The sequence below is a fragment of the Conger conger genome, chromosome 14 (genome assembly GCF_963514075.1).
Source record: "Conger conger chromosome 14, fConCon1.1, whole genome shotgun sequence".
Lineage (NCBI taxonomy): Eukaryota > Metazoa > Chordata > Actinopteri > Anguilliformes > Congridae > Conger > Conger conger.
This window is the reverse complement of record NC_083773.1, coordinates 41,670,575-41,689,273: the sequence shown is the minus strand read 5'-3', so window position 1 is coordinate 41,689,273 and position 18,699 is coordinate 41,670,575. Positions and strand designations below refer to the sequence as shown.

The 18,699-nt window shown below is 46.6% G+C and overlaps 1 protein-coding gene across 1 annotated transcript in view; it reads left to right on the top strand.

Annotated features, from left to right (window-relative positions):
• Positions 1-18,699, top strand: part of LOC133109731 (dedicator of cytokinesis protein 3-like) — a 319,579-nt gene that overhangs the window by 182,869 nt on the left and 118,011 nt on the right. The window contains exon 6 of the mRNA XM_061219260.1: positions 16,673-16,821. Within this exon, the coding sequence (XP_061075244.1) occupies positions 16,673-16,821 (149 nt within the window). The remainder of the gene's footprint in view (positions 1-16,672; positions 16,822-18,699) is intronic.

Here is an 18,699-nt window from a genome sequence, read left to right as displayed (position 1 = left end):
AGTTACTGGGACTCCATTTTGGGAAGATGTAAGAGAAATCCACTTCGGCTCCAATTAGTGCCAGCCTTCCACTAAATTGGGTATAAAAGAAAAAGGAAATGATAAAACAGCGGTATTAACCCATCTTGCCCGCAGCCGAAGAGCAGGTGGAATTTTACTGGTGCTGTTTGATTTTATGAATCATCTTCATATCTCTGAGATGTGAGTGGGATATTAGAGAGTGTTTTATTGAAAAGGCTCCTGTTAGCCAATGATTATGAGTCAGAAAATAACAGCAGAACGACGCTTCTATAGCAATGGGGAAACGCGAAGGAGGCGTTAATGAATTGGCTGTAATGTTTCTGCCCGCTTTTACGTAAGCTTACTGACTATGGAATTCTCTCGGGATTGCTTTGTTAGATTGATTGATTTGGAGTATCAAAGCTTTAAGACTTAATCCACTGTAGGTTCCATTTATAATTCATGTAGTAAGTGTCAGTATCAGTGTAGTTAATTTTGAATCAGTCTATTAATTAACAGGATATGGGCATCCCCATTGGAAGCATTATGGCATGCTTATATGTCCAGATCGAGTTGCCAAGAGCTGCAGCAGGTACAGAGTGACCGGACTCTATACTGTACTGAGGCAACCACAAGAAAAACAACTGATTATTTTATTATTTTATTACCCAATATGAATGAAGGGAGCTGTGCGCCGGCACCAAGGCGTCGGACCGGCTGCGCACTGAGGGCCGGGTTTGGCGGCCCGGTTTGGTGGGCTCACGTGGGAGCGGCCCGGTTTGGTGGGCTCACGTGGGAGCGGCCCGGTTTGGTGGGCTCACGTGGGAGCGGCCCGGTTTGGTGGGCTCACGTGGGAGCGGCCCGGTTTGGTGGGCTCACGTGGGAGCGGCCCGGTTCGGTGGGCTCCCGTGGGAGCGGCGTAGCTGGCCCGCCGCTCTGCGGGCGGGGGCAGGGACTCGACAGGGTCAGTCCTGATCGCCTCGGCGTCACGGTCACGGGCTGGATGGGTGTGGCTTGGCCGCCGAGGGATGAGGACGTAGATGATGTAGCTAGCGTGGGTAACTGGAAAAGATAGGATACAATTGGCAACCAAATTGGGAGAAAATGGGGGCAAAAAAATAAAGAAACAGAAACAAACAAGGAAGAATAGGAATGAAACATGGGTGGAAAGGGGGAGGTTGCCATCATAACAAAAGAATTCAGGCAGTATCGTACACACAATGTAAGAAGTAAGCGTCATAGCTTGGTGTTAGGTTTGTGTTGTACACAAGATAAAAACCCTGGTAAAAGACCAAGGCAGTGGTCCAACCAAAGGAAGAATTATTACAGCAATAGAACAACAGGTGGAACAGTCCCTGCAAAATTAGCAAGTCTTCAGGGTGGAGGGACTAGACATGGTCGTACTTGTGTGGGTGCCACGCGTCTGAGGGTAAAACTGAATTCACAATCCATTCTGTACCCAACCGAACGCATACAGTAACACAGAGCAGGACGATGGCTTAAATTCACAACTGCCTTTGTATGATGATCGCTAGCTGATTGGTCAATATAAGTCCGGCGTCCTTTCAATCCCTGCCCTGATTCGTGCCCACGCCTCGACACATCCAGGAGCTTCTGTTGCATCTTTAAAACCACTCACTCTGCTTTCCCTCATTTGGACTTCATTACATTACATTACATTACGTTATTGGCATTTGGCAGATGCTCTTATCCAGAGCGACTTACAGTTGATTAGACTAAGCAGGAGACAATCCTTGCCTGGAGCAACGCAGGGTTAAAGGCCTAGCTCCAGGGCCCAATGGCTGTGTCATTTACCTTAACCACTACACCACTTCCTACTTGTCCTGCTAGTTTTCTGCGTTCACTGTAAGTGAAAGGCTGGGGAGTTCTTACCTCTTGTATTTGCTTTTTTTTGGGAGTTCTGGTGTTTGCCCTTTTCTTTTTTGCCCTTCTGTTACTCTGTGAAGTCTTGTGTAAATAGCGCTATATAAAGAAAATGTAATTGTAATCTAAATCTTATGTTAAATCGGAAAAGTAAATGAGAAGCGATTAGGAGAAAAAATTACTTTAAATCCTCAGGACAAAGCTTCCTGCACCTTGGACAGCGTGGTACAAAATGTGGATTGTTGAATTACTGCAACTGTGGAACCGGACAAGAGGAAATGTAAGGTTGGGAGCGCCTTCACCGTAGTGGACAGAGAATCAGATGTTTGGATGTGTAACTCCTGTTCCTCTTTTATGTCCTTCAGATTATACCTGTCTGTGTCACTGCACTATTTGCTGTTAGCTCAAAAGTGTAATTCTTGGACGAAGTACCATCCCCTCTCTTCTGTTTTGCTTTTGATGTCGTGGTCACTGTGTGGAGTAGCTTGCCAGGACATGTCTTGGAGGCAGAAACTCTGAGGGTTTTCAAGACCAGGCTTGATATGGTGCTGGATACTATCTAGCTTTTGGGTAGACTAAGCAGTAGGTACACATTAGTGGTTGAGTATTCCTGGACTGAATGGCCTGTTCTTATTAGTATGTTATGTTATGTTATGTCTGTGCATTGTCCTGTCTGTGTTGACAGCTGCCATGTTTGGGAGAGAGAAACTCTGTATTAACATACTGTACCTTTTATAGAACATATGGCAGGCTATATCAGCGTTCTACAAATTACACCCGTAAAATCCACAAGCAAAGAATGAAAATCAACTGTTTAGCAAGTTCACATCAGGTATGCATATTCATGAACAGATTTAACTGCACACAAATCACATCCTAATAGCGGTTTTGACCTGTTGTGACCCTTAATGAATCGGGTGTAGTCATTGCAGCCTTGTAGCGACTGCTGTTGCATGCAAAAGAAAATCTGCCATCAAGGCCTCAGAGCTGCAGGGTCTGTTAGTCTGCCTTTGCACACTGTTCCATGTGAAAAATGTAATTGAAGCTTGATTTCATTAAATACTTAATATTAAAATATAAAATAGCTAAATAATTTATGTGACTTGTTTTAAGAATCTTATAAAGTAACCCCCCACCCTGGGCAAGCTGTATTTTATCTTTTTTTTTTTTTTCCAGTTGCATTTTGAACAGAAGTGCCTGTATGCGGGGGGTAGAGAGATCAACACTTCACTTTCAGGTCACTGTGGCCTTTCAGATACAGCTTTTAAGGGCAAGGTGCCATTTTCATGATGTGTGAAAAATAACGCTGCAATGAAGAAAACGCTCTTGAACAGGTCCTAGCCATGTCGGAGTGTTTGATGCGGGGGTTCGTTGATACGAGCGTGGGGGTACAGACGCAGTGGTGCAGACTCAGACTCTGTGGGGAGACAAATTGTTCCTTTGAGATCATTTTTGCTAAAAAAAAACAGCAATCCTCAAATATCTAAAAGTGACTGAAGTGTATATTCAGCCATTTACAGAGCCATGTAGTTGAAGTGCACATTCTCTGATTTCATTAAAGGGTATTTTTATACATTTTTCTTTCACCATATAGAAATTACAGCAGTATATATATACATACTTCATAGCCTCCCCCACCCCCCATTTCAGGGTACATTTGGGACACTTGGTTGCACAGGTGTTTGTAATTGCTCAGGTGTGTTTAATTGCCTCCTTAATGCAGGTATAAAAGAGCTCTCAGCACCTAGTCTTTTCTCTAGTCTTTCGATCACCTTTGGAAGCTATTTTTGCTGTTTATCAATGTAAGGACCAAAGTTGTGCCAATGAAAGTCAAAGAAGCTATTATGAGACTGGGAAACAAGAATAAAATGGTTAGAGACATTGGCCAAACCTTATAGGCTGACCAAAAGCATGTGTTTTGAACATTAAGAAGAAAGAGAGCACTTGTCAGCTTACTAATCGCAAAGGGACTGGCAGGCCAAGGAAGACCTCCACAGCTGATGACATAAGAATTCTCTCCATAATAAAGAAAAATCCCGAAACATGTGTCTGACAGTTTGATGTGGATTTGTCAATGGCCTGGGCATGTATGGCTGCCGAAGGTACTGGCTCACTTATCTTCATTGATAATATACGTAACTGCTGATGGTAGCACCAAAATTAATTCTGAAGTGTATCGACACATCCTATCTACTCAAGTTCAAGCGAATGCCTCAAAACTCATTGGCCGGTGGTTCATTCTACAGCAAGACAATGATCCCAAATATACTGCTGGTCAATTCTTGAGTGGCCAAGTCAGTCACCCTACCTGAACCCAATTGAGCATGCCTTTCATATGCTGAAGAGAAAACTTAAGGGGACTAGCTACTGAAAGAAGAGTGAGGGCTGCAATACAGGCCTGGCAGAGCATCACCAGAGAAGACACCCTGCAATCGCCGACTTCGAGCAGTCATTGCAGGCAAAGGATGTGCAACAAAATACTAAACATGACTACTTTCATTTGCATAACATTGCTGTGTCCCAAACCTTATGGTGCCCTGAAATGGGGGAACTATGTATAAACACTGCTGTAATTTCTAAAAGGTTCCCTATTTTCTAAAAATTTCTAAAATTCCCTTCATTAAAATCTGACAATGTGCACTTCACCCACAAATGCTGGGTCTTTGTCCCAAGCATTATGGGGGGCACTGTAGCCGATAGCCACCACTCGAGGAACTCCTTGGCCATGCATTGCGGGGTCAAAGGTCATTGCTTGCAACAAGGCAAGCCAAGAGAGATGGGAAGGCATTGCCATAGGTAGAGAACGCTAAGAGCGCAACACAATGGCCTTTTATGGCTTCAGAGAGTCTCTCTGCGGACAGAGAAAAGAAGCCTCTCTCCCAATGCTAAGTACACGCGTCATTTCATTTGTGATCCAATTCCTGGTTTCTTTAAATGTATTCTTGTTTTTTTTTTTCTTAAAGGCTCTTGACACGTTGCCAGTGAATTCAGTTCTTTCTGTCACTGGCACAGCCCCTCACAGGAAGGTGAGACTGGCTCTTATCCTGGGTGCTGGTCTTGCTTTCTCTATTTCCCTCCCCGAGACAACGCCTACGCCAACCAATCAGTGAGTCATGCTCTGACTGCCCCGGGGGGGGGCATTGGGGATGGGGGGGGGGGGTGAAATATGACCCCGTCCATCCTCATGACATCACTCACAGCCCCGCTTACTGGAGGGGGGGCTGATAACCCGTCAGCCGGAGCTTCTGGGAATCAGGAAGCGGGCCTGATATGAGCCGTCAGGGCCGGCGGCGGTTCCCCGCCAGCCGCTGCCTGTCAGGAGGACAGAAGCCTTTTCCCCGGCGGAGTTTCCCGCCAACGTCTCGGCGGGCGACAGAGCGGCAGGGCCTCCGGGATTTCACACCGGCGCTCCGCTGTGCCTTTCATCCGCAGGTAGTGTCTGTTTCGGGTTCCCGTCCGTCACAGGCCTCTGGCGTCTGACAGGGAGAGTGCTCTCCATTGGCTGGCCCGTATCTGTAATGCTGACGTCGTGCGGGTTTCGGACTATCGGGGACCTCGGCCAATCGGTGCGGCTGTAGCATCTGCCACTTAGTAGCATGAGGGGCATTTACAGTATGTCACCTGACGGCCTTAAAGACCCCCTCCCCCCACAAAAAATATTTTTTCCTCCACCCAGTATGTGCAAATTTATTTTATTTTCAGAGCATCGAATGACTCCATGTCGTTGTTGAGGGCTGAAAATCGGGGATTGATTCAGTAAGTGGACAGCAGGCGGATGCCTTGGAGCTGGATGTGCTCGGGGTAGATTTCTCCGCTCCCGTGACCACACGCACGTTTCTGGCGAGTGGAGAGTTTCCCTGCTGCCATGTTGCGTCTCAGCAGCCGAATTCCCAGCAGTCGCTGCTCATGAACTGTGGCAGCCAATGAAAAGCCATTTGGCGTTCGGGAAGGTTAGCAGTGCGACTGGTGAACACTGAATGGACATTACAGACACGTGTTCAGCCTGATCAGCACCGTCAGACACTTAACACACTGCCACAACACACATGCACATAGGCACTCGCACAGCCACACACATACAAACACATGCACATACACAGCCACACACAGTACACACACACACAAACACACACAACACATGTACATACACAGCCACACACATAAAAACACACAGTACACACACACATACACACACAGAGAGCCACACACATAAAAACACACACACACACACACGCACACAAACACACACAGCACACACACACACAGAGCCACACACATAAAAACACACACACAGAGCCACACACATAAAAACACACAGTACACGTACACAAACACACACACACACAGCCACATGCACACAAACACAGCACACACACACACACACACGCACACACACACACACAAACACAGTACACACACACACATACACACACACACAGCCACACGCACACAAACACAGTACACACACACACACAGCCACACGCACACGAACACAGTACACACACACAATACACACACACACATACACACACACACACACACAGCGACACGCACACAAACACAGTACACACACACAGTACACACACGCACACAAACACAGTACACACACACAGTACACACACACACATACACACACACACACAGCCCCACGCACACACACACACAAACACAGTACACACACACATACACACACACACAAACACAGTACACACACACACACACACGCACACACACACACACACACACACACACACACGCACACACACAGTACACACACACACACACACACACACGCACACACACACACACACACACGCACACACAGTACACACACACATACACACACACACACACAGCCCCACGCACACACGCACACAAACACAGTACATACACACACACACACACAAACACAGTACACACCCACACACACACACACACACACACGCACACACACACACACACACACACAGTACACACACACATACACACACACACACAAACACAGTACACACACACATACACACACACACACAAACACAGTACACACACACACACACACACACACGCACACACACACAGTGATGAGCTGTGGAGCCGAGCTCCAGACTGAGTCATGTGTTCCACTGTGTGAGACGGGCTGCGATTCATGAGCCTCCCACTACCAGCTGTCCTGACCCCCTTTAATGAGCCGCCAGTACCTAACCCTCTCAAACCATCATTACACAGTACCTAACTCTCTCAAAACATCATTACACATCATTACACAGTACCCAACCCTCTCAGACCATCATTACACAGTATCTATCCCTCTCAAACCATCATTACACAGTATCTAGCCCTCTCAAAACATCATTACACAGTACCTAACCCTCTCAAACCATCATTACACAGTACCTAACCCTCTCAAACCATCATTACACATCATTACACAACTCCTAACCATCTCAAATCTTCATTACACAGTATCGAGCCCTCTCAAAACATCATTACACAGTACCTAACCCTCTCAAACCATCATTACACAGTACCTAACCCTCTCAAACCATCATTACACATCATTACACAACTCCTAACCATCTCAAATCTTCATTACACAGTACTTAACCTTCTCAAACCATCATTACACAGTACCTAAACCCCTCAAACCATCATAACACAACTCCTAACCATCTCAAATCTTCATTACACAGTACCTAACCCCCTCAAACCATCATACCACAACTCCTAACCTTCTCAAACCATCATTACACAGTACCTAACCCCCTCAAACCATCATAACACAACTCCTAACCTTCTCAAACCATCATTACACAGTACCTAACTCTCTCAAAACATCATTACACATCATTACACAGTACCCAACCCTCTCAGACCATCATTACACAGTATCTAGCCCTCTCAAACCATCATTACACAGTACCTAACCTTCTCAAACCATCATTACACAGTACCTAACCTTCTCAAACCATCATTACACATCATTACACAACTCCTAACCATCTCAAATCTTCATTACACAGTACCTAACCTTCTCAAACCATCATTACACAGTACCTAAACCCCTCAAACCATCATAACACAACTCCTAACCATCTCAAATCTTCATTACACAGTACCTAACCCCCTCAAACCATCATAACACAACTCCTAACCTTCTCAAACCATCATTACACAGTACCTAACCCCCTCAAACCATCATAACACAACTCCTAACCTTCTCAAACCATCATTACACAGTACCTAACTCTCTCAAAACATCATTACACATCATTACACAGTACCCAACCCTCTCAGACCATCATTACACAGAATCTAGCCCTCTCAAACCATCATTACACAGTACCTAACCTTCTCAAACCATCATTACACAGTACCTAACCTTCTCAAACCATCATTACACATCATTACACAACTCCTAACCATCTCAAATCTTCATTACACAGTACCTAACCTTCTCAAACCATCATTACACATCATTACACAGTACCTAACCTTCTCAAACCATCATTACACGGTACCTAACCCCCTCAAACCATCATTACACATCATTACACAACTCCTAACCTCCTCACACCATCATTACACATCATTACACAATATCCAATATCAGTGGGCTTGCTTGCCATTGTGCTGCTGAATAATGTACTTAACCTGATTTGCTTTTGTACTGTATACACTCACTGAGCACTTTACTAGATATTTATTAGACTTCTACTGCTGGAGTCTATCCACTTAGAGTTATGTGTTGTGTTGTGTGTTCAGAGATGCCCTTCTGCATACCACTGTTTAATGTGTTGTTATTTGCATTACTGTCACCTTCCTGTCAGCTCTGACCAGTCTGGCCATTCTCCTCTGCCAACGGTGTTCTGAAAAGCCTTTATGTAGGCCAGGCTTTTGTGGTAGAGAGGCTCCAGATTAAAGAGGTGCTTATTGCTTTTTGTGAACTGGTTTCTCTCTCTGAACCAATGCTCCGGTCAGCAGATTAAAGCACACACAAGATTAAAGGTCTGTGGTTGATTGTGATGTCCCCTTTCAACCTATGCCTTCAAAGTTCAGGCCATCCCCAAAGCCAAGAGCCTCTCGTGGCTATCTCCAACAACCAGTCCTTTCCATATATAATCGTTGTGTATTACCAGCAGAGTAACCAAATGGTAAATGGTAAATGGCAGGCATTTATATAGTGCCTCCATCCAAAGCGCTGTACAATTGATGCTTCTCCATTCACCCATTCATACACCAACGGCGATTGGCTGCCATGCAAGGCCCCGACCAGCTCATCAGGAGCATTTGGGGGTTAGGTGTCTTGCTCAGGGACACTTCGACACAGCCCGGGCGGGGGATCGAACTGGCAACCCTCCGACTGCCAGACGACTGCTCTTACTGCCTGAGCCATGTCGCTCATGGATTCATGGAGTCACCTCATGGACACAAGAGCATATGAAGCTGTCAGCCAGGAATACGTAATGACCACAGTAGTGACAGAGGGCGACATTAGCTCAGGAGGCAAGAGCGGTCATCCGGCAGTCGATAGGTTGCTGGTTTAATCCCCCGTCCTGGGTGTGTCAAAGTGTCCTGGAGCAAGACACCTAACTTGGTGTGTGTGCAAATGGGTGAATGAGGGACATCAATTGTAAAGTGCTATATATTTGTTACCGTTAGTTAGCTAGTGTCAAACAGGTCTGTTGTTTCAGTGGTTCCATAAGGGAAAGAGGACTTCCTCTAGTAAATGACGGCCAAGTAACATAAATGTAGACTGAAAGATCAGCGTTGAGAGAACATCATTTACTGTGATTCTCATTCCCCAAAACCTTAAGTTTCTCTCAAGGCATCCGATTTATCAATTGATTTGTTATGTTACTGTTTACATTTGAATTTAGTCATGGTTTTCTTTATCCATAGATTGAATTGCATACAAAAAGGTTAGGAAGATAGCAGTAGCCATTTCAAAATATCGGTGTGAGAATCGGCAGTGTCTTTTTTTTTCCTCGTACCCCTGGTTCTTCCTCATCCATTGTCTTCCTGTCCTCCTACTCTCCCTCCTAAAAATAACTGAAAATTAGTTTTAGGTTAGGCATGCTGTGAGCTTTCATGCACCTGCTTCGAACACAGTAAATCAAATTGTGTTAAATTATGCAGGAGCAAAGACATTCTGTTGGTGCCTGGTTGACTGTGGAGTGAAATAAAAAAATAATAATGTGGCTGTGCTTTCCACTCAGAGGAATCTCGAAAGGTCAGCCGAGTGATTTTCAGTCGATTTTCCATCAATTTATCTCAAATGCGGTTAAATACTTGTGGTGACTGGACACAAATCTGCCAAAGTCCTCCTTGATTGAAGTCAGATGCGTATCTCAGCCTATTTGCCTCTTCATGTGGAGAGGGATAGTTTGTGAAGAAATGGTTCCTTTGGTCACACTTTACAGTTAGGGTACCTGAATTGGCACTAACTAATGCAGTTGTTAAGGTAAATTAATGATGTAAATACAATAACTAAGCTGTCCAGATTAACTTCTCAGCAGACAACCACATTAGTTAATGCCTAGAGTTACCATTTGGTTTGGTGTGTGAGTTCCTGAAACAGATTAATGCAAAGACCCAGGACACAGGGCCTACGTTAAGCACTTTATTGTTGCCAGAACTGGGCTTAATTTCAATCTAGTTTACCTTTTGGAAAGCACAGCCATTGTGGCAAACTGAAGTCGACACTCGAGGCACATTATGTTATAAGCTCGCCTATTCAGATGAGCTTTTTTCATTTGGTCAGCCTACTGCCCACCCCTCAGCAGCTCAGCCTAGTGGACCTCCAGCAAGAAGAAAGCAAACTTTCCATGCGATAATAGAGCCGTGCAGAGATCCTGGGAGAGCTGGGTAATGAGCTGGCGTTGCTACGCCGCGCTGGAGACGTGCCCTGGCTGGCCAAGGCGCGAGACGCCCCGCACGCTTTCCCGCACGCTTTCCCGCACACGGTCCCGCCCCCGCTGACGTCTCGACGCGGGCCCCGGCGCTGACGTCTCGATGCAGGCCCCGGTGTCAGCCGATCCGTCCTGCTGCCCGTTCCGCCGCCGGGCGCAGCGTGAGCTTTCCGCTCCCGAGCGAGTCCGTCTCGTTTTCCCGTCTTTTTCATTACCCGACAAATTACCGGCCCCTTCGGATCCCGCCGGTGTCACGTCCGCGGGGGCAGCGGGCGTGCACACGTCTCGCCGATGCGCGCGTGTTATTTATCAGCGCGGGAGTTGTGCTGGAATCTGTTATCACGTATAAAAACTTGCCCAAGATGTGATAGAAATCCAAAGGAGACATGAAAACCCATTGTCTAACACTTGGAGAAGTCTGCATGTGTGAGGATGTATTTGCAATGGATCTCGTTTTTTGGGAGTTTAAGCTATTTTTATATGTGACTGTCCATGTGTGTGTGTACGTGCGCACGTGTTTAACTATTAGCTCGTGCGTGTGCGTGTGCGTGTGCATGTGTGTGTGTGTGTGTGTGTATGTGCATAACTATAGGCACATTATAGGCACGCTCATGTGTATGGGTGTATGTGCATGCGTGTATGTGCGTGTGTGCATAACTATAGGCACGGTGATGTGTATGTGTGTGCGTTCGCGTGTGTGTGCGTATGGCTGTGCGCATATGTGGTTTCCTTGTCTCTCTATGTCTTTCAGGCTTACTGAAATCCTTGCCTCTAAAAGCCGTGTTTACTCCCTCACAATGTCACTGCGCTCTAGAGCCATAACTGCTCTGGAATCATGGGAAAGCAGCTCTGGAAAAGCTGGACGTGTTTACAGGATCCTTGTACGGATGCAGAGGGACCAAACGAGACGACACTCCAGAAACGCCCCAGGCCCAAAAACTCAACACCGCCAAGTGCCCCCCCCCCCCCCCCCCACCACTTTAAATTGTCCCATGCCTGAGGGGAGGGATTAAAGCACACACAGCCAAGGCAGAGAGTAAAGAACTTTGTGCCAGCGCAACGTCACTGCACTTAGTATTCTTCTGTGAAGGGAAATGATCACTACGATCTGGTGAAATGTTTCTGCCTTTTTGTTATTGCGGTGAAGCGGTTTCAAACTTTACGGTTTGGAGAAGCGACAGGTTTTTAGCGAGCGCGATGCCGAACGGTGTGATTACAGAGCAGCGTTTGGCACGCAGCTGTATCGAGCTTCCGGAGTCTTCTATCAGCCACTATGAACCGTCCGCCCGTAGACACAAACACGGCGCCTGGCACCGCAGTCAGGACGCACTCCCCCCTGACTGCCAAAATGGCCGCTTCGCAGAGCCCAGAGTCCGGAGGCATTCGCCGCGCGGACGGTGAGAATGTTCACACATCGGCGCGAACAGCCTCCAGCAACTCAACCGCGCCTCTGAGCTGTTATTTATTATTTTATGAGTCATTCCAGCGCTGCTTTCATCCTTCTACCGGCAGATTTGTACCGCAGCGGAAAAACAACTAAATGTTACCGCGGCTCGGTCGACGTTTAGCTCGCAGACGTTACAATCGCCACCGCTTCGTATTCACAGAACGCCTTCCAGTAAGAGGGCTGATCTGGAGTCAGTTTCCCTTGTCCATACCCTGACCTTATCCACCGTGAGCCAAACAGGTACGTTCAGACCGGCTGACACCGCTGAGGTTCCCCGACAACAACCAGCAACATGAACAGTACACAAACCAAAATACGTTTAAAAATATAATTTCTTGTGACTAATAATAAGATTGAAAAATCAACTGTAAAAAGAACCTGGAACAAAAGGGTATAGGATGTAAAAAATTCTGAAAAAGAATCTGGCCAAAAGCCAAAAAAGGACAAATTAAAGAGAACGGTCATGCCTGACTGCCAGCAACAAAACAGACAGATTGCAGCAGCAACAGCCACGGGGAACACACCTTTTCTTATAGGAACCTCCACTGCTGCAGCCAGTCTCCCTGATTACACCTGTGGAGAGGGCAGGGGGGAAAAAACAGCCCCCCGTCCCACTGGCTGATCCTCGATCAGCACTCGTGCGGCTTTCTCTGTGATCGGGTAAAAGGTTCACCTCTGAAAAGTGAGCTTGTACATAAAGATCCCTTCAAATGCAGTCCCGTGTAAGAGGGTGGTCATCAGACCTGGCTCAAACATGTCATTGTTCTAGATTCAAATACTTTTTCTGTGTTCGATGTATCATGCCTGGTGCAATTGAGCCAACCAGGAGGACCAGAAGGTTTGAGTATTTCATGGGTAACCGACAAGCTAGAAAAGCGTAGAAAAGTAGCAACCAACTGTTTCAAAACATAGCATGAGCAGCCCGGACCATATCGCGCTGGGAGCTCGTCTGAACTGGTCAAAACCTAGCTTGAGCTGTCTTTTTCAGCAGGGAGATTACATTGGGCAGGCCTGTGGAATCCGATCAAATGCCCCAGAAGCCATTCAAAGCGCGGTTATAGAGTCTGGATTACTAATGCACAGCTGGTCCAGTTTCCCAGTTTTCTCTTCATAATAGATGACATTTCACTTCCCACACAGCTTTCACTCATCCCTCATTCCCAGATACTGTCGTTCTTTCAGCATAATAATTATCCTCAATATTAATATGGGGAAGTGGAAGCAAGTCTTTTGTCCGTCTTCAGACGTGCTGAACTTCTGAAGACCAACGTGTTCTTTTAGAGTGCTTTTCAGCGACGGGCGCCTACACAAAAAACATTTCCGCAGTTTATACGTCGTACATTTTAAGTTTGCCTACGAGAATATTATCGCAACTAGCGCATAAGGGCATGGACCCAGAGGGGCCTATTACTGTACGCGTTGATAAAAAGTCGTTTAAATAGAATTTTTCAGTTAGAGGTTCAGTCTAAAACCATCCATCCATCCATCCATTATCTGAACCCGCTTATCCTGGTCAGGGTCGCAGGGGGGCTGGAGCCTATCCCAGCATACATTGGGCGAAAGGCAGGAATACACCCTGGAGAGGTCGCCAGTCCATCGCAGGGCACACACACCATTCACTCACACACTCATGCCTACAGGCAATTTTGACTCTCCAATCGGCCTAACCTGCATGTCTTTGGACTGTGGGAGGAAACCGGAGTACCCGGAGGAAACCCACGCAGACACGGGGAGAACATGCAAACTCCACACAGAGAGGCCCCAGCCGACGGGGATTTGAACCCAGGACCTCCTTGCTGTGAGGCGGCAGTGCTACCCACTGCACCATCCGTGCCGCCCAGTCTAAAACCATTTTGTTCATTAAATTGTGGGTATCAGTTATGGCATTGTCCTGATTGCGAATGGTATTGGAGTGTAGAGAGACTTGTAATCATCAACCTATCCTCATGGTTTCATGAAAAATCTTGTATGTGAATCAATACTGTCCGGAAAATGATATTTTAAATCTCATGCCTCTGATTTATGCACTGGAATGTGTTTCATTTCCCATGAACAAACAAATGGGACCGGGATAATCTCTCTGGTGAAAGTGCTGAAGCCTCTGTGTGTTTCATTAAATACTTATTAATGACATAAATCCCTTATTACTCATTACCCAGCCGAGAGCCATCTCCAGTTTTATGCTGGATATCTCTTTGGCAGCTTTCCTCAGAAAATTGCCAAAATGTTGCCGGGCCCTATGATTTCGGTGGAGATGGAACATGTTTTCTGTTTGCATGGCCGAGTAAATGCATCCGAGAAGCCCGTGATGCCAGCTTTCACAGTGAGTGTACGCGTGGGTGCTTCATTCTGTCCAGAGAGATGTGGATTACATACATTTCAAAGCAATTATTATTCTCTACCAGCAGAAAATATCTGCATTATTTTCTGCTTTTTGGAACCTGTGGAAAACGTTACTTTACTCCATGATTTTAATAAGAGCTTTCTAGAGTATTCCGTGGGTGCGAGTGGGAGCAGCTTGTAGTGAAGACACACACAGTGCTGTGCAAAAGTCAGTTGCAAACTAAATCAAATCACTATTTGTTGTGACCACCCTTCACCTTTAAAACAGCATCATTTCTCTTAGGTGCACAGTTCCTGCAGTTTTATAAGAAAATCTGCTTTTGTTTGTACCAAACATATTGGAGAATTTCCCACAGTTCTTCTGCAGACTTGGGCTCTCTTGCTTGCTTCTGGCTATCCAGGAAATCTACGAGAACCTCGATCAATTTCTTATCTATAAAGTGGTCTATTACTTTGTATGTTTCTGTAGTCATTGCAGGACAAAACATGAGCGACATGGCTCAGGCAGTAAGAGCAGTCGTCTGGCAGTCGGAGGGTTGCTGGTTTGAACCCCTGCCCGGGCTGTGTTGAAGTGTCCATGAGCAAGACACCTAACCCCCAAATGCTCCTGATGAGCTGGTCGGGGCCTTGCATGGCAGCCAATCGCCGTGAGTGTGTGTATAAATGGGTGAATGGAGAAGCATCAATTGTACAGAGCTTTGGATAAAGGCGCTATATAAATGCCTGCCATTTACCATTTACAAAATTCTAGATATTCCAGCTGTGGCATTTGAATTAATCCCAATACGAATTAGCGTAATGTTGCAAGGGGCTGCTTGACATTTGCCGGAAACATTTTGTGGGAGGTTCAAGAACATTATTCCCTGTTTCTCGTGTTTTTTGTTTTGGACGATACTGTAACTAAACAAAACAAACGCACAACCTTGGTTTTATAAGCCTATTTTAACAATGCAGTTTGAGCTCCAAGGTATGCCTTTGCCTGCATGTTGATATGTGTTCTTTGTGTTCTTTGTCATTTGTTCTGTTGCTGTAAGGAATACAAGTCAGTCTGTAGATAGAACAATGTAACAGTAAGCTAACCCATAACCCATGTTGATTCATATTTGTTTACGAAATGAAACCTATAGAAAACATGTATTTCTACATGACCAAGGATTGTGAAGTGCTTTATATGTTTTTAAAAACAACTAGTGAATTAATGTAAGGATAATAAATGCCAGTTCTCCCTTCTGTGGATCCAGCTATATCAGCCTGACCAGTTTGAAAATTGAGCTAGTCAAGTTGGTCACAAGCTCGTCTAGCTGGGTATGAACTTGTCAATCAGCGAGTGCTGGTAACTGTTTCAAAACAGCTTGAGCTATTCAAACCATGTCAAGCTGGGAGCTGGTCTGAACTGGTCAACCAGCAACCAGCTGTTTCAAAACCTTTTTTCAGCAGGGCTATAACACATATGTAGTTCATATTTTCTGTATCCTGTTTCTCGTATGTTTTTTTACACAACTTTTGAACATGGGAAGGTTTGATGTTATGGTGGTGGATGGTGGTTGGGGGAGGGGGGTGATCGACCCTGATATGTGGCTTAGCTGTGGATCTTCTCCCTGCCCATTCCGCCTCTGCTCGATGATCAGGCTGCTCACACAGCGTGACGCACCAGTCGCCATCTCCACACGTACACTCCTCTGTGGGAAAAGCGTAGGCTCCGCTCCACTGATCCCAGAGCCCTGCTGAAAAAAACAGCTCAAGCCACGCTCTGAAAGAACTGGTGACAAGTTCAGACCAGCTCCCAGCTCAACACGGTTTAGCCGGTTGACCAGTTCAGACCAGCTCCCAGCTTGACATGGTTTGACCAGCTCAAGCTATGTTTGCCTGTGTGTGTGTGCGTGTGTCAAGCTTTATGACCAGCTGGTCGTGCTGGTTGACCGGCTTATACCCAGCTAGACCAGCTTGGCTATGTTGGTTGACCAGCTCATACCCCAGCAACACCAGGTTTATGACCAGCTGACCATGCTGGTTGACCAGCTCATACCCAGCTAGAACAGTGTGTGAGGGCGTGCTCTCCCCTGACGGCCGTGTCTGTGTCCTCCTGCAGAAGCACAAAGTGGACCTGTTCTACAAGCTGCGGCACGTGATGAACGAGCTCGTGGACCTGCGACGCCAGATGCTGTCGGGTCACCTGACGCAGGACCAGGTGCGAGACGTCAAGAGGCACGTCACCGTGCGGCTGGACTGGGGCAACGAGTGAGTTCCCGCCGCCTGTCTGTACCGCTACGCCCCGCGCTCCCACCGCCTGTCTGTACCGCCACGCCCCGCGCTCCCGCCGCCTGTCTGTACCGCTACGCCCCGCGCTCCCACCGCCTGTCTGTACCGCCACGCCCCGCGCTCGCTGCTCCGTGTCTGCGTAGCGGGGTCAGCAGCTGCCACAAAGCTAACTACCGCTAATATGCTGCTCAGAATAATTTAGAGCCATCTGAGATGAGTATTAAAAAAAAAAACAAAACATTTATTCAAAAATTACAACAAGGGACTATGCTTTGCATATGACACCTGAACCCTACAAAATGGCCTTCTTCCTGCTCTAAAGACATGTTGCACACCAGCTGCGGTGCAAGTGGCCTTAATGAGTCACACGTTTAGACCATTAGCAGTTTAAGTCGGACTGAAGATGAAGGTGTTAAACCAGATTGTTCTGTATTGCATTAAAATATTTGAAATAAGTAGTGTATCGTATAGTGAAGAGGCTTAACCCCATCTTCACAGCGGGGTTAAGTCGAGTGTGGTTCAGCAAAGCCCTTCTAGCAGGTTACAGGTACCACTTGCTGATGACTTCATACTGAAATACAAAATAGCGCTGTTGCCCTTGGCTAGGGTCGATTTTGCCTATAGCTGACTGGAAACACATTAGTCTTATGTGTCTTTGGACGAGTGAGCGGTCAGGGTAGAAATCCCACCTCGGACTCAGGCAAATCTCTAAGTCATTACACACGTTCAGTCTTTCCTCTGAGACCCAGAATGAGAATGGTCACACAGGGCACCCTGAAGAAGCCAAACCTCCTGAGATGTGGTTAATCTGTTTTTCTGTCTTGATTTGTAGCCCTCCGTTTGCATCTTTATCAAAACTGTTCCTTTTTTCTTTTAAACTCGCCACTTGTGGAAACATTGCTTTTACCATTGAGCCAACAATTCAGACAGTTGTTTTAACTATGACCCTCAACTATCTGGTCATTAAAAAAAAAATGTAGTGGTAGTGCTAAAGTTAAAGTGTGAAAGGTGTATTTATTTGACTGCGATGTGTTAAATAGTGATACCGTGTGCTACTGTAGTAGAAGGGTTAAGGTGGGTTTGCTCACAGTGAGGGAAGGGGGGATCTCTCTGGATTGGCCCTCAGCTGATGTGCAGTGACAGGGTCTCCCATCTCCCCCCTGGCTTGGGGACTCAGGTGGAGGGGGGGGGCTCTTAAGAGGGCCTAGCCTGGATCCCCAGGCCCCAACCTCGTTCGGCTCAGACTGCTCACACACACAGGGACCGCAAGTCCCACGTGCCCCTGTCAGCTGGGCTCACATCTCTGAGGGTCACACGCAAACACAGGTGTGGACACACAAATACACACGCACGCACACACAGACACAAACACAAACATGTATGCATACACACACAGGCACATGCAAACACACACACACACACACACACACACTCACACACTCACAGGCACATGCAAACACACACACACACACTCACACACTCACAGGCACATGCAAACACACACACACACACACACTCACACACTCACAGGCACATGCAAACACACACACACACACACACTCACAGGCACATGCAAACACACACATACACACACACACACTCACACACTCACAGGCACATGCAAACACACACACACACACACTCACAGGCACATGCAAACACACACACACACACTCACACACTCACAGGCACATGCAAACACACACACATGCGCACACACACTCACAGGCACATGCAAACACACACACACACACACACACACTCACAGGCACATGCAAACACACACATACACACACACACACTCACACACTCACAGGCACATGCAAACACACACACACACACACACTCACAGGCACA